This window comes from Coregonus lavaretus, assembly GCF_964263955.1.
Source record: "Coregonus lavaretus genome assembly, chromosome: 20".
NCBI lineage: Eukaryota > Metazoa > Chordata > Actinopteri > Salmoniformes > Salmonidae > Coregonus > Coregonus lavaretus.
Window position 1 is genome coordinate 28,349,882 of NC_140007.1, and position 14,658 is coordinate 28,364,539.

The following is a 14,658-nucleotide window of genomic DNA, read 5'->3' on the forward strand; positions in this document are numbered from 1 at the left end:
GTCATTGTCCATTTGGAAGACCCATTTACGACCAAGCTTTAACTTCCTGACTGATGTCTTGAGATGTTGCTTCAATATATCCACATAATGTTCCTTCCTCATGATGCCATCTATTTTGCAAAGCACCCCCACAGCATGATGCTGCCACCCCTGTGCTTCACGGTTGGGATGGTGTTCTTCGGCTTGCAAGCATTCCCCTTTTTCCTCCAAACATAACGATGGTCATTATGGCCAAACAGTTCTATTTTTGTTTCATCAGACCAGAGGACATTTCTCCAAAAAGTACGATCTTTGTCCCCATGTGCAGTTGCAAACCGTAGTCTGGCTTTTTTATGGCGGTTTTGGAGCAGTGGCTTCTTCTTTGCTGAGCGGCCTTTCAGATTATGTCGATATAGGACTTGTTTTAGTGTGGATATAGATACTTTTGTACCTGCTTCCTCCAGCATCTTCACAAGGTCCTTTGCTGTTGTTCTGGGATTGATTTGCACTTTTCGCACCAAAGTACGTTAATCTCTAGGAGACAGAACGCGTCTTCTTCCTGAGCGGTATGACGGCTGTGTGGTCCCATGGTGTTTATACTTGCGTACTATTGTTTGTACAGATGAACGTGGTACCTTCAGGCGTTTGGAAATTTCTCCCAAGGATGAACCAGACTTGTGGAGGTCTACAATTTATTCTGAGGTCTTTGTTGATTTCTTTTGATTTTCCCATGATGTCACGCAAAGAGGCACTGAGTTTGAAGGTAGGCCTTGAAATACATCCACAGGTACACCTCCAATTGACTCAAATGATGTCAATTACCCTATCAGAATCTTCTAAAGCCATGACATCATTTTCTGGAATTTTCCAAGCTGTTTAAAGGCACAGTCAATTTAGTGTATGTAAACTTTTGACCCACTGGAATTGTGATACAGTGAATTATAAGTGAAATAATCTGTCTGTAAACAATTGTTGGAACAATTACTTGTGTCATGCACGAAGTAGATGCCCTAACCGACTTGCCAAAACTATAGTGTATGTACATTTCCGACTTCAACTGTGTGTCATTGAAATCACATTGCATCCATTCTATGTTGTGGTTCTGTCCCCAAGGGACTAATTGTCCCCCACAATAAAATCGGGGAGGGGACTGTGGATCGGTCTCCGTCCGTCCGCCTTCCGTCCATCTGTTCGTACGTTAGTCACATGCGATATCTCAGACAGCACTGGCCCGATTTTGACGAAACTTGGGTGAATGATGCGTCTTGCCATAGAGATCCAGCATTTACTAGATTACACTGATTGGCCCACGGCGGGAGCTATAGTAATTAACTGAAATTTGTCACACCAGAGAGGAAGAAGCGAAGCGAGAGGGATAACTGGGCCCAAAATCTGTCTACTCCAGCAGGTGGCGTTTTGTTTTTTTTGCTCACCAAGCGAGGAGTTTTTGCATGGAGGTCAATGAGAGTGTCAAATTTGGTTAACAAAAAATGTAATGGCTTGTTTGCAACGTGTGGTTTATTTAATCTAATAGAAGAAGTTTCATAGTGCTTAGGTTGTTACAAGTGTACAGATATAAGTAGGACACGTGACATCCCAACAACTTTGAGAAAAAAAACTTTATATCGGAGTTATGCCTGTTGTTCACAAGCATATCTGCCCTCTCATTGGCTAGAATGGTGCCACCTGATCTTGCCTCCCCCCGACTGCCTTCTAGTCTGAGTAAGTCTCTTTAAGTAACATTCCACTCCTTGCCACACGTTGTCATTGCCAACGACTTTGGCACATGACATGGAGTACAGTGAGTAGATTAGCTAAAGAGACTGGTACCCAGGATAAATGCCTTCCATTTTGTAAGAATATTTTTTTTTCCATTGTTAGAGCGGCCACTTGAATCTGGTCAACATAATGGATAATCTGTGGTCACACACAATAACAGAAATGTGTTAGTCACACGCATCATTTGTGGGGGACGACATGTTTACTGTTGCCTGTTGCCTTGTTCATATTTACAACTAATGAGAGAGGATGGTCCCAAAGAGACATACAGAGTCCTTCAACGTCATCTGACTGTATAAACAGGAAAACTGACTATGGAACACAACAGCAGTAGTACTAATAACTTTGCAAATCCACCTTTCCAATTCTTCTCAGTTACCAGAAGGTGAAAGTTTCTAGGGAGAGAACCCCAAGAAATCACAAGAAATGTACCCAGAAAAAGTGAAAGCAAGTCCCCTTATCTCTGCAACAGACTGCCAGTGCAAGCTAAGCAAGAATCAAACCCAAGCATCAAACCCAGGAATGGCGAAGAGATTTTGTGCAACAACTAGTTGTGTGAGTACAATGGAAGCAGGAAAGAGAATAATAGGGAAGCAGCAGCCTTCTGAGCATCTGTCTGTCTGTCTGGCTGGGTGGGTACACACCTTGGCATTAATATGCAGGTCAAAGGGCCCACAGCGTTTCAACTCTTTGTGCTCTACAGAGGAGCTCTAGGAGGGAAGAAAAATGAAGCAATGGTTTTTCACTCACACACAGGCAATGCATGACAGTCAGTTGCAAGAATGAGTCAAAATACATTAATCGAAATATGAACAAAGTTGAGTTAATGAACAAACAGATGTCATGAACAGGCATAGAGATGGCCGAGAGAAATGACACAAAATGAGCTGATAATGGATCAGAGGATTATTCCAATAACATGACTCCAAACAGTGAGAGTCTAATAAACTCAAATGTCTCTGGAGGACTACTGGTAAGTACTAGAGTGAAGTCGTACTTCATCAATAGCATCTTAGCTCTATGGCTATGATTGAATGTGTTCCATTGCCTCATAATGGGTCATTTCTGCCCAAATGGTAAAGATACTAAACATGAGATCACAGACAGGACAGTGTAAAGACTGAAGGTGCTGCTGGTGGCTGTGCAGTGGGCAGTCTCTACACACCATGCCTGGACTTAATACATTACATATCAAACAGAACAATGTATTAGTTGAAACATGACACATTCACTTGGCTGGCGTCAAGTCACTTCAAGACAAATATTAGTGCAGTCAAACTCATGATGCAATGCAGTTATTGTGTATGGTCTTGCACTGAAAGAACAAGCCCCGTCCTACTGTCATTTGTATTCAAAAATATATATATTCTCAAAAAAGGCAAATGGTTTCTGCAAACCACAGACAGAGCGAGATGAGGAACACTATCCACAATGTACTCAGTTAAAAATACATTCTATAGAAATTATCACAGTAAGGTAAATACTATACAGTGAGCTGTATAGGCTAGATGTCCATCTTTAATACTGCATGTGACAGGGACTGGGTGTAACACTAAAGTTCACCGACTCTAGTTAACAGGGGAAGTAATGAAGGGTTATGGGGTGTTAACTGCACCCGACCTGTTCCTTCCTTCACACTGCTACACAGATCAGATAAAAAACACCTCTACTCTGAGCAGAGGAAGACAGATTCATCAAGGCATAAGGGGAACACATGGAGAGTGAGAAGGAACAGGGAGCTACACGTAGCAGGGGGAGGAAGTCAGACCTGCTCGTTGAGTTTGGGATGTGAGGGGCCTTGGTGAATGAGCAGCCTGACGATCCGTTGGTCCCCCTTCCATGCGGCCAGGTGCAGGGGGTAGCAGCCCTTATTGTCAGCGATGTTGGTCAAGGCCTCATTACGTAACAGTGCCTCCACAACCTCACTGTGGAATGGACAGGCAGACATTGTCAGAAGAGTTAAACATTATGTAGGCTATGTCATTATTAACCACACAAATATGGCATTTCCCACTAGCTGACCTCAGGCACACTTTTGTCAGTTAATCTAAACTCCCATGACAACAGAGCAGAACTAGCTCTAGATCTACCTGTGTCCGTTTAGGGCTGCGTGGTGTAGAGGAGTGTATCCAGTGCTGTCCACACAGTTCACATTAGGTCCCCTCCAGATACTGTGGGGAGAGAGAGAGGGAATATTAGATCATATAACAGTATAATGCATCTGAGGGAAGAGCCTAAAGCTAGTGTGAGCAAAGAGAGACAAGTTCAGTAGGCAAACGTTGTGAAATGTTGCAGATAGAAACGGCAGATCCCAGCCCCTCAGTGTCACTGGCAGTCATGCTGCATTGTAAGTTGTGTACGATGGTTCACAGCCTATCCCAGCCCAGGTTCACAGCCCAGCCCAGGCCAGCTCACTCCCAGGTGGGAGGCGTTCCCTGAGGAATTGAACCACAGCACTGAGTGAGAGGGAAAGGAATGAGGAAGCATGGGCCAAGCCAGTAGCACTAGGCAGCGGAGGACGGAGGGGGTTGGTATGTACACACACCCACACTAAGACACTGCAGGAGGGCAGTAAGGTTGGTGTCATCAGGGGTAGACTTAGTGATTTGGAGGCCCCAGGCAGAAGCCAGTCTTTGGCTCCACCATGTCTACTGAACAAAATCATGGCAACTGAACGTAGAGCTGTTCGGAGCCGGCTCTTTTAGGTGAACAAAGCAGAATGAAAAGGCTAACTGAAAAGACTTGAAATGCCCTTCACTAGTAAAGGTATTTGCGTCACCACATAGAACAGCGGTGGGCAATAATCATGGCTTGAGGGCAACATCAGTATTTAAAAATTCAACAGAGGGCCGCACATAATTTTTTCTGACCGATTTGTTTGTCAACATCAATTTGCGGGCCAGATTATAATAAATTAATAGGCCTATAGGCTACAGGTCCATTATAATTTCTACATACAGTAGGCCTACTTTCTATCTGGTTTTAGTTAGTTGGGATGCACTGATGTGGAAATTCTGGGCCAATACCAATATCTGATATTTTCTTTGCAATATCGACCAATACCTATGTAAAAAAATATATATATACATACACAGTGGGGAAAAAAGTATTTAGTCAGCCACCAATTGTGCAAGTTCTCCCACTTAAAAAGATGAGAGAGGCCTGTAATTTTCATCATAGGTACACGTCAACTATGACAGACAAATTGAGAAAAATAAATCCAGAAAATCACATTGTAGGATTTTTAATGAATTTATTTGCTAATTATGGTGGAAAATAAGTATTTGGTCACCTACAAACAAGCAATATTTCTGGCTCTCACAGACCTGTAACTTCTTCTTTAAGAGGCTCCTCTGTCTTCCACTCGTTCCCTGTATTAATGGCACCTGTTTGAACTTGTTATCAGTATAAAAGACACCTGTCCACAACCTCAAACAGTCACACTCCAAACTCCACTATGGCCAAGACCAAAGAGCTGTCAAAGGACACCAGAAACAAAATTGTAGACCTGCACCAGGCTGGGAAGACTGAATCTGCAATAGGTAAGCAGCTTGGTTTGAAGAAATCAACTGTGGGAGCAATTATTAGGAAATGGAAGACATACAAGACCACTGATAATCTCCCTCGATCTGGGGCTCCACGCAAGATCTCACCCCGTGGGGTCAAAATGATCACAAGAACGGTGAGCAAAAATCCCAGAACCACACGGGGGAACCAAGTGAATGACCTGGGACCAAAGTAAAAAAGCCTACCATCAGTAACACACTACGCCGCCAGGGACTCAAATCCTGCAGTGCCAGACGTGTCACCCTGCTTAAGCCAGTACATGTCCAGGCCCGTCTGAAGTTTGCTAGAGTGCATTTGGATGATCCAGAAGAGGATTGGGAGAATGTCATATGGTCAGATGAAACCAAAATAGAACTTTTTGGTAAAAACTCAACTCGTCGTGTTTGGAGGACAAAGAATGCTGAGTTGCATCCAAAGAACACCATACCTACTGTGAAGCATGGGGGTGGAAACATCATGCTTTGGGGCTGTTTTTCTGCAAAGGGACCAGGACGACTGATCCGTGTAAAGGAAAGAATGAATGGGGCCATGTATCGTGAGATTTTGAGTGAAAACCTCCTTCCATCAGCAAGGGCATTGAAGATGAAACGTGGCTGGGTCTTTCAGCATGACAATGATCCCAAACACACCGCCCGGGCAACGAAGGAGTGGCTTCGTAAGAAGCATTTCAAGGTCCTGGAGTGGCCTAGCCAGTCTCCAGATCTCAACCCCATAGAAAATCTTTGGAGGGAGTTGAAAGTCCGTGTTGCCCAGCGACAGCCCCATAACATCACTGCTCTAGAGGAGATCTGCATGGAGGAATGGGCCAAAATACCAGCAACAGTGTGTGAAAACCTTGTGAAGACCTACAGAAAACGTTTGACCGGTGTCATTGCCAACAAAGGGTATATAACAAAGTATTGAGAAACTTTTGTTATTGACCAAATACTTATTTTCCACCATAATTTGCAAATAAATTCATTAAAAATCCTACAATGTGATTTTCTGGAGAAAAAAAATCTCATTTTGTCTGTCATAGTTGGCGTGTACCTATGATGAATATTACAGGCCTCTCTCATCTTTTTAAGTGGGAGAACTTGCACAATTGGTGGCTGACTAAATACTTTTTTCCCCCACTGAGATATATATATATATATATATATATATATATATACACACACACACATTATGGCCTTTTTAACCATTCTAGCACAGATACAAACTGCAACAAAATGTCTATGTTCATGAGGCTAATAAGAAAATATGTAAAATGACTTCAATATGGGAAAGGTGTAACAATTTTTATTTATATCAAAAAGTGATTGAAATCCATCAGAGAGGTATTGGAAAGTTTGGGGAAACATCAGGGAAAATACTCGGGTAATAATTGTGTGTATAAAAAAAGATATGCATTGTTTTCAATTGCGGTTTTGTCACAGTCCCTTCTAATGTGTGCTGCGCAGCTTGTAAGCATCGTAAAGGGAAATAGAAGATGTGTTCCTGAGAGTCTTAGCTTTCAGCAATGTGGTCATAATAGCTAATAGACCCCAACCATTCAAAATCTAGAGCCAAATGTTAAGGAAGAAAACAGAATCCACTCAGATTGTCATAACCAGAGAAGGGCACAACTGCGAAGGCAAGATAACAGATAAATTATGTATTATTATTATTATTTATTGCACTTTTACCACTTTTTCTCAACAATTTCCTGATATCCAATTGGTAGTTACAGTCTTGTCCCATCGCTGCAAGTCCCGTACGGACTTGGGAGAGGCGATGGTCGAGAGCCATGCGTCCTCCGAAACATGAACCTGCCAAGCCGCACTGCTTCTTGACACACTGCTCGCTTAACCCGGAAGCCAGCCACACCAATGTGTCGGAGGAAACACCGTACAACTGGCGACCGAAGTCAGCTTGCAGGCGCCCAGCCCGCCACAAGGAGTCGCTAGAGCGCGATGGGACAAGGACATCCCGGCCGGCCAAACGCTCCCCTAACCCAGACAACGCTGGGCCAATTGTGCGCCGCCTCATGGGTCTCCCGGTCACGGCCGGCTGTGACACAGCCTGGGATTGAACCTGGGTCTGTAGTGACGCATCAAGCACTGCAATGCAGTGCCTTAGACCGCTGCACCACCTGGGAGGCGAAATTATGTATTATCAACTGAAATTATTCCAAGTTCACGAGGCCCCTGATGATGTGAGGCCCCAGGCTATTGCCCGAGTTGCCTAATGTTAAGTCATATCAGGCCAGGACACAGTCTCAGTGACCACCAAGGACGAAGCCCAGCCACGTCCAAACCCCATTCTACAGTGGCTTACGAAAGTATTCACCCCCCTTGGCATTTTTCCTATTTTGTTGCATTACAACCTGGAATTAAAATTGATTTTTTGGGGTGATTGTATTATTTGACTTACACAACATGCCTACCACTTTGAAGATGCAAAATATGTTTTATTTTGTAGAGACACCTTTTGCAGCAATTACAGCTGCAAGTCTCTTGGGGTATGTCTCTACAAGCTTGGCACATCTAGCCACTGGGATTTTTGCCCATTCTTCAAGGCAAAACTGCTCCAGATCCTTCAAGTTGGATGGGTTCCGTTGGTGTACAGCAATCTTTAAGTCATACCACAGATTCTCAATTGGATTGAGGTCTGGGCTTTGACTAGGCCATTCCAAGACATTGAAATGTTTCTCCTTAAACCACTCGAGTGTTGCTTTAGCAGTATGCTTAGGGTCATTGTCCTGCTGGAAGGTGAACCTCCGTCCCAGTCTCAAATCTCTGGAAGACTGAAACAGGTTTCCCTCAAGAATTTCCCTGTATTTAGTGCCATCAATCATTCCTTCAATTCTGACCAGTTTCTGACCTGCCGATGACAAACATCCCCACAGCATAATATAATAATAATATAATATGCCATTTAGCAGACGCTTTTATCCAAAGAGACTTACAGTCATGCGTGCATAAATTTTTGTGTATGATGCTGCCACCACCATGCTTCACTGTTGGTATGGTGTTCACGGGGTGATGAGAGGTGTTGGGTTTGCGCCAGACATAGCGTTTTCCTTGATGGCCAAAAAGCTCAATTTTAGTCTCATCTGACCAGAGTAACTTCTTCCATATGTTTGGGGAGTCTCCCACATGCTTTTGGCAAACTCCAAACATGTTTGCTTATTCTTTTCTTTAAGCAATGGCTTTTTTCTGACCACTCTTCTGTAAAGCTCTGTGGATTGTACGGCTTAAAGTGGTCCTATGGACAGATACCCCAATCTCCACTGTGGAGCTTTGCAGCTCCTTCAGGGTTATCTTTGGTCTCTTTGTTGCCTCTCTGATTAATGCCTCCTTGCCTGGTCCGTGTGTTTTGGTGGGCGGCCCTCTCTTGGCAGGTTTGTTGTGGTGCCATATTCTTTCCATTTTTTAATAATGGATTTAATGGTGCTCCGTGGGATGTTCAAAGTTTCAGATATTTTTTTATAACCCAACTCTGATCTGTACTTCTCCACAACTTCGTCCCTGACCTGTTTGGAGAGCTCTTTGGTCTTCATGGTGCCACTTGCTTGGTGGTGCCCCTTGCTTAGTGGTGTTGCAGACTCTGGGCCCTTTCAGAACAGGTGTATATATACTGAGATCATGTGACAGATCATGTGACACTTAGATTGCACACAGGTGTACTTTATTTAACTAATTATGTGACTTCTGAGGGTAATTGGTTGCACCAGATCTTATTTAGGGGCTTCATAGCAAAGGGGGTGAATACATATGCACACACCACTTTTCCGTTATTTATTTTTTTGAATTCTTTGAAACAAGTTATTTTTTTCATTTCACTTCACCAATTTGGACTATTTTGTGTATGTCCATTACATGACATCCAAATAAAAATCCATTTAAATTATAGGTTGTAATGCAACAAAATAGGAAAAACGCCAAGGGGGATGAATACTTTTGCAAGGCACTGTACATCAACAAACATAAAAGTGCAAACCAAGTAGAGTCATTCAGGGCCTAAAGTATCAGGAATGAACATAGTAACTTTAATTAATTCATCATCTAGGCCTACATAGCCCTATAGCAGGGATCATCAACTAGATTCAGCTGCGGGACGATTTATTTTTTAGTTGATGGTCAGGGGGCTGGAACATAATTACAAATCATTTGTAGACTGCAGAATCCCAAACAGATATAATATTTGACTAAAACATAATAATTACAAACTTTGCTTACATTTCTATACAATGTATCTCTCGATTATGCGTCAGAATACTTGGGAACAGATTTCCAAAATAAAAATCACTTGGAGCTGATTTCCTGGTGTTTTTACAGTATTTTATGTCTAACAATGAAAAGTCCAAAAAATTAAACTTTGTATTTATTTTTGCTCAGAAAACTTGCCAAATAAAAGCACCCGCGGGCCAAATTCGGCATGTGGGCGCCCAGTTGGGGAACCCTGCCCTATATTATGCGTGGGAATACTTGGGAACAGATTATAGTGCTCAAGGGTCGCATTGAACCAGTATCTGGGCAGAAGAGGAGACAATGAATATGACGAGTCTTCTCTCTAGCCCAGTTAACTACCATTAATTTTCCCATTACATAGCATTTCAAGCATAATGATGTCAAAATATGTTTGTTCTTCACCAAATATGGAGTTTCGCTGAGCAACTATCCTCATTTACTGCCGTCTGCCCGGTATGCTTTTCAAAAAAAGGAAATAATCTATGTATTGTTTTTGACAAAGTGCGCATGCGCCAAATCCACCCCTGTGCATTAATGTAATTATCAACCCCTCAATTCATTCTATCCCCCACTGCTTGAATTGAAGGGTCTGGACTGGATGATATATATAGGCCTAGATCTCTCATCCACTTAGGGCTGAACTCAGCTGACAGCTGAGATGGTTTGTTTCTTTTAATCAGCAGATAGAAAGAGAGAAATGGAGAGAGGGAGTAATTAAACAGGCAAAGGAGGCCTGGGTGCTAGGAGGATAGCATGCCATGCCAGCAGCAGGTCTACAGTACCAATGGGATCTGACTGCAGAACTGAACACATCCTTAATAAATCATGTGACAAGAAAATGCAGCCTAGCACTGGAAAAACAAAGTTCTGAGAGAGAGGAGAAATAGGATGGCTCTCATGAAGAGAAAGGAAACGGATATGGCTCACAAGAAGAGAGAGCACTAAAGTGGAACCTAGAGAGGGATTCTACCAACAGTGGGGAGGATGATGCTGCTGCACCATGCAATCATTTAATCCATCTATGATAAAACCACTGGAATGTACCAGCTTAAAAGATGAACATTGATGTTCACGTGACGTAACATTAATCCATATCATAAATGCTGAAAACGAAAAAGAAACTGAAGACAGGCATGTAATGCACACACTTACATACTTAACAGTGCTGTCATGTTCAATCTCAGAAAGGTCTAATGACTGGGGGCGATGACGGTGACAACATGATGACATCACCATGGCCATTGGAGAGGGGGGCACAAGGCAGTAAGAGGACACAGGCAACAGGATGCTCCCTTCATCCCTTCACAGCTCCACAGTAGCATCGCTCTGATGAGACCCCTCTTGTTTTCGTCGCTCCGCTGTAATGGTCGCTTTTGCCCCCTAAAGTAAATCTCCCATAATAGCTCTGAGAGCAGCCTGCAATTACCCAGTCGCAGCAGTCCCGTTAAATAAGTGTCTGCATTCTAGCTTTCAGAACAATACAGGCCAAGGCTCTGTACCACGAAGTAGAGACGCTGGAAGATTAATCCTTCCCTATACAGGTGCAGCTCAATAAATTAGAATATTGTGGAAAAGTTAAGTAATTTCAATAATTCAATTGACAAAGTGAAACTCATATATATTAATTAATTAATTACTTAAAAATTACACAAAAAGTGAAATAGTTCAAGCCTGTATTTGTTTTAATCTTGATGATTACGGCTTACAGCTCATGAAAACCACAAATTCAGTATCTCCGAAAATTAGAATATGACATAAGACCAGTGAAAAAATGAAATTTAATACAGACATGTCGGCCTTCTGAAAAGTATGTTCTTGTACATGCAGTCAGTACTTGGTTGGGGCTCCTTTTGCATGAATCACTGCATCTATGCGGCGTGGCATGGAGTCGATCAGCCTGTGGGTGTTATGGAAGCCCAGGTTGCTTACATAGCGGCCTTCAGCTCGTCTGCATTGTTGGGTCTCGTGTCTCTCATCTTCCTCTTGACAATACCCCATCAATTCTCTATGGGGTTCAGATCAGGCGAGTTTGCTGGCCAATCAAGCACAGTAATCCCATGGTCATTGAACCAGGTATTGGTACCTTTGGCAGTGTGGGCAGGTGCCAAGTCCTGCTGGAAAATGAAATCAGCATCTCCATAAAGCTTGTCAGCAGAAGGAAGCATGAAGTGCTCTAACATTTCCTGGTAGACGGCTGAGTTGACTTTGGACTTGATGAATCACAGTGGACCAACACCAGAAGATGACATGGCTCCCCAAATCATCACTGACTGTGGAAACTTCACACTGGAATTCAAGCAACTTGGATTCTGTGCCTCTCCACTCTTCCTCCAGACTCTGGGACCTTGATTCCCAAATGAAATGCAAAATGTACTTTCATCTGAAAAGAGGACTTTGGACCACTGAGCGACAGACCAGTTATTTTTCTCCTTAGCCCAGGTAAGACGCTTCTGACGTTGCCTCCGGTTCAGGAGTGGCTTGACACGAGGAATGCGACAGTTGTAGCCCATTTCCTGGATACGTCTGTGCGTGGTGGCTCTTGATGCACTGACTCCTGCCTCAGTCCACTCCTTGTGAAGCTCCCCCACATTTTTGAATGGCCTTTGCTTGACAATCCTCTCAAGGCTCCGGTTATCCCTGTTGCTTGTGCACCTTTTCCTACCACACTTCTTCCTTCCACTCGACTTTCCATGAATATGCTTGGATACAGCACTCTGAACAGCCAGCTTCTTTAGCAATGATCTTTTGAGGCTTTCCCTCCTTGTGGAGGGTGTTGATGACTGTCTTCTGCACAACTGTCAAGTCAGCAGTCTTCCCCATGATTGTGAAGCCTACTGAACTGGACTGAGAGACCATTTAAAGGCTCAGGAAACCTTTGCAGGTGTTTTGAGTTAGTTAGCTGATTAGAGTGTGACACCTTGAGTCTACAATATTTAACTTTTTCACAATATTCAAATTTTCTGAGATACTGAATTTGGGGTTTTCATGAGCTGTACGCCGTAATCATCAAGATTAAAACAAATACAGCCTTGAACTATTTCACTTTTTGTGTAATTAATCCACGATATGAGTTTCACTTTGTCAATTGAATTATTGAAATTAATTAACTTTTCCACAATATTCTAATTTATTGAGCTACACCTGTATAGTGTTACATATACTGAGTGTACAAAACATTGGGAACATCTTCCTAATATTGAGTTGCACCCCCTTTTGCCCTCATAACAGCCTCAATTCGTTGAGGCATGGACTCTACAAGGTGTCAAAAGTATTCCACAGGGATGCTGGCCCATGTTGACTCCAATGCTTCCCACGGTTGTGTCAAGTTGGTTGGATGTTCTTTGGGTGGTGGACTATTCTTGATATACATGGGAAACTGCTGAGTGTGAAAACCCCAGCAGCGTTGCAGTTCTTGACACAAACCGGTGCGCCTGGCACCTACTACCATACCCCGTTCAAAGGCACTTTGAATCTTTTGTCTTGCCCATTCATCCTCTGAATGGCACACATACACAATCCATGTCTCAATTGTCTCAAGGCTTTAAAATAATTATTGAACCGGTCTCCTCCCCTTCATCTACACTGATTGAAGTGGATTTAACAAATGACATCAATAAGGGATCAAAGCTTTCACCTGGATTCACCAGGTCAGTCTATCTCATGGAAATGTTTTGTTCAGTCAGTGTACATTAGTCCAGTCATTCCTATACAGTCAACCTCAATTACAGGCCTGTAGAGACCCCATAGACCTGCCTGCTAAAAGCATCTTCACAGTCAGCCATAGTTGAGAAGGATACCAGTGGCTCTGTCAGTGGTACCGGCTGAAGCTACACTAGCAGAGGGAGCGAGGAGTAGGATATAATGGGGAAGGATAGTATTTTGCTAGGGGACGGAAATCCCCCTAGAGGTCCAATGCAAATCCCTCCACACCCGCACCCCTAGCGCACCTCAGCTAAGTAGTGAAGAGTACTGCACAGGACTGACTGGATGTGCACATTTCCAGTTTCATGCCCACTGAACACATCATACACAAAAACAAAAACTGTCCGCTTGCTAGTTGCTGTCCCAGATTAGAAATCGATTTTGTATAACAATTTACTTCAAATAATGCATAACCAAATCAGAAAACTGCTCTGGTCTGGTTGTGCTGCCTGCTTGATTACATACGCAAGGTCTGACTGCAAGCATGCAAGGCTGTTAGCCTATAGCATGCAATAGAGACAATGACTGGAAGCAGTGTGAAATGTAGCCTAAAACGTGGCGACAAGAGGCCCTTCTCCCACCACCTCTAAAGCCTTGTTCACATTGGCAATTTGAAATGACTCAAATCCAATTTTTTTGCATATCCGATTTGAATCGGTTATTTTTCCTGCAGTCTGAACAGCCAAAAGCCACATGGAATCGGATATGTCACATACAGTCAAATACAAATCTGATTCCTGGCCATAGACTGTTATTTGGCATATCTTGTTGCTTGCTAGCTACTCTGTTGACAGTTTGACAAGAACATGACGTGGGAGCTAACTAGCTTGTTGTTAATTGTTTACAAATAAATTAGTGAATGTGCTTGAAAGCAAAAACTGCAACCTAGCTATAGTTGACAGCTTTGGCTAGCCAAAAAAGGACACATTTTGAAAGTTGGATCATCTTCTGCTTTGAGGCTTTAAAAGTGTTCTTACACTATGATTTTGAACATTCAAAGCAACTGGGAAATGTCCATGGCAGGCATTGTTGTCACCTTAGCTTGCTACACAACGTCTGAGTAATAGGAAGCACGAGCACCACCACCAATCAGCCTACACCACTGTGCACACACCCGTCGTCACTATGACAGCTAGCGTAGCAGTGTCAGCAAATGACTGCTGTCTGAACACACACAAATCTGATTTAGTCACTTGTAACTTGCTGTTTGGACAGTCAGTATTCCAAAACTGATTTGAAAAACAAAACTAAATTGAGCATTAAGGCCTGCAGTGTGAACAAGGCTTTAGTGTAAGGCTCACCACCTCCCCTGAGCATTTTAGCAAGGCAGAACTCAAGGGCATGAGGCAATGGCACTTGACAATCCACTTCATCCTCTTATAGCTAGAGTGATTCAGAACAAACAACCGGACTGAGG

General features: G+C 43.1%; 1 protein-coding gene across 2 annotated transcripts in view; it reads right to left on the bottom strand.

The window, feature by feature from the left end:
• LOC311148236 (ankyrin repeat and SAM domain-containing protein 1A-like) overlaps positions 1 to 14,658 on the bottom strand; it is a gene marked incomplete at its 3' end in the record, with an annotated part of 125,938 nt that overhangs the window by 94,963 nt on the left and 16,317 nt on the right. For both annotated transcript variants that reach the window (XM_084185133.1, XM_084185132.1), the window contains exons 2-4: positions 3,849 to 3,929; positions 3,527 to 3,683; positions 2,403 to 2,468 (exon numbers count right to left, since the gene is read on the bottom strand). In XM_084185133.1, coding sequence (XP_084041259.1) covers positions 2,403 to 2,468; positions 3,527 to 3,683; positions 3,849 to 3,929 — 304 coding nt within the window. The remainder of the gene's footprint in view (positions 1 to 2,402; positions 2,469 to 3,526; positions 3,684 to 3,848; positions 3,930 to 14,658) is intronic.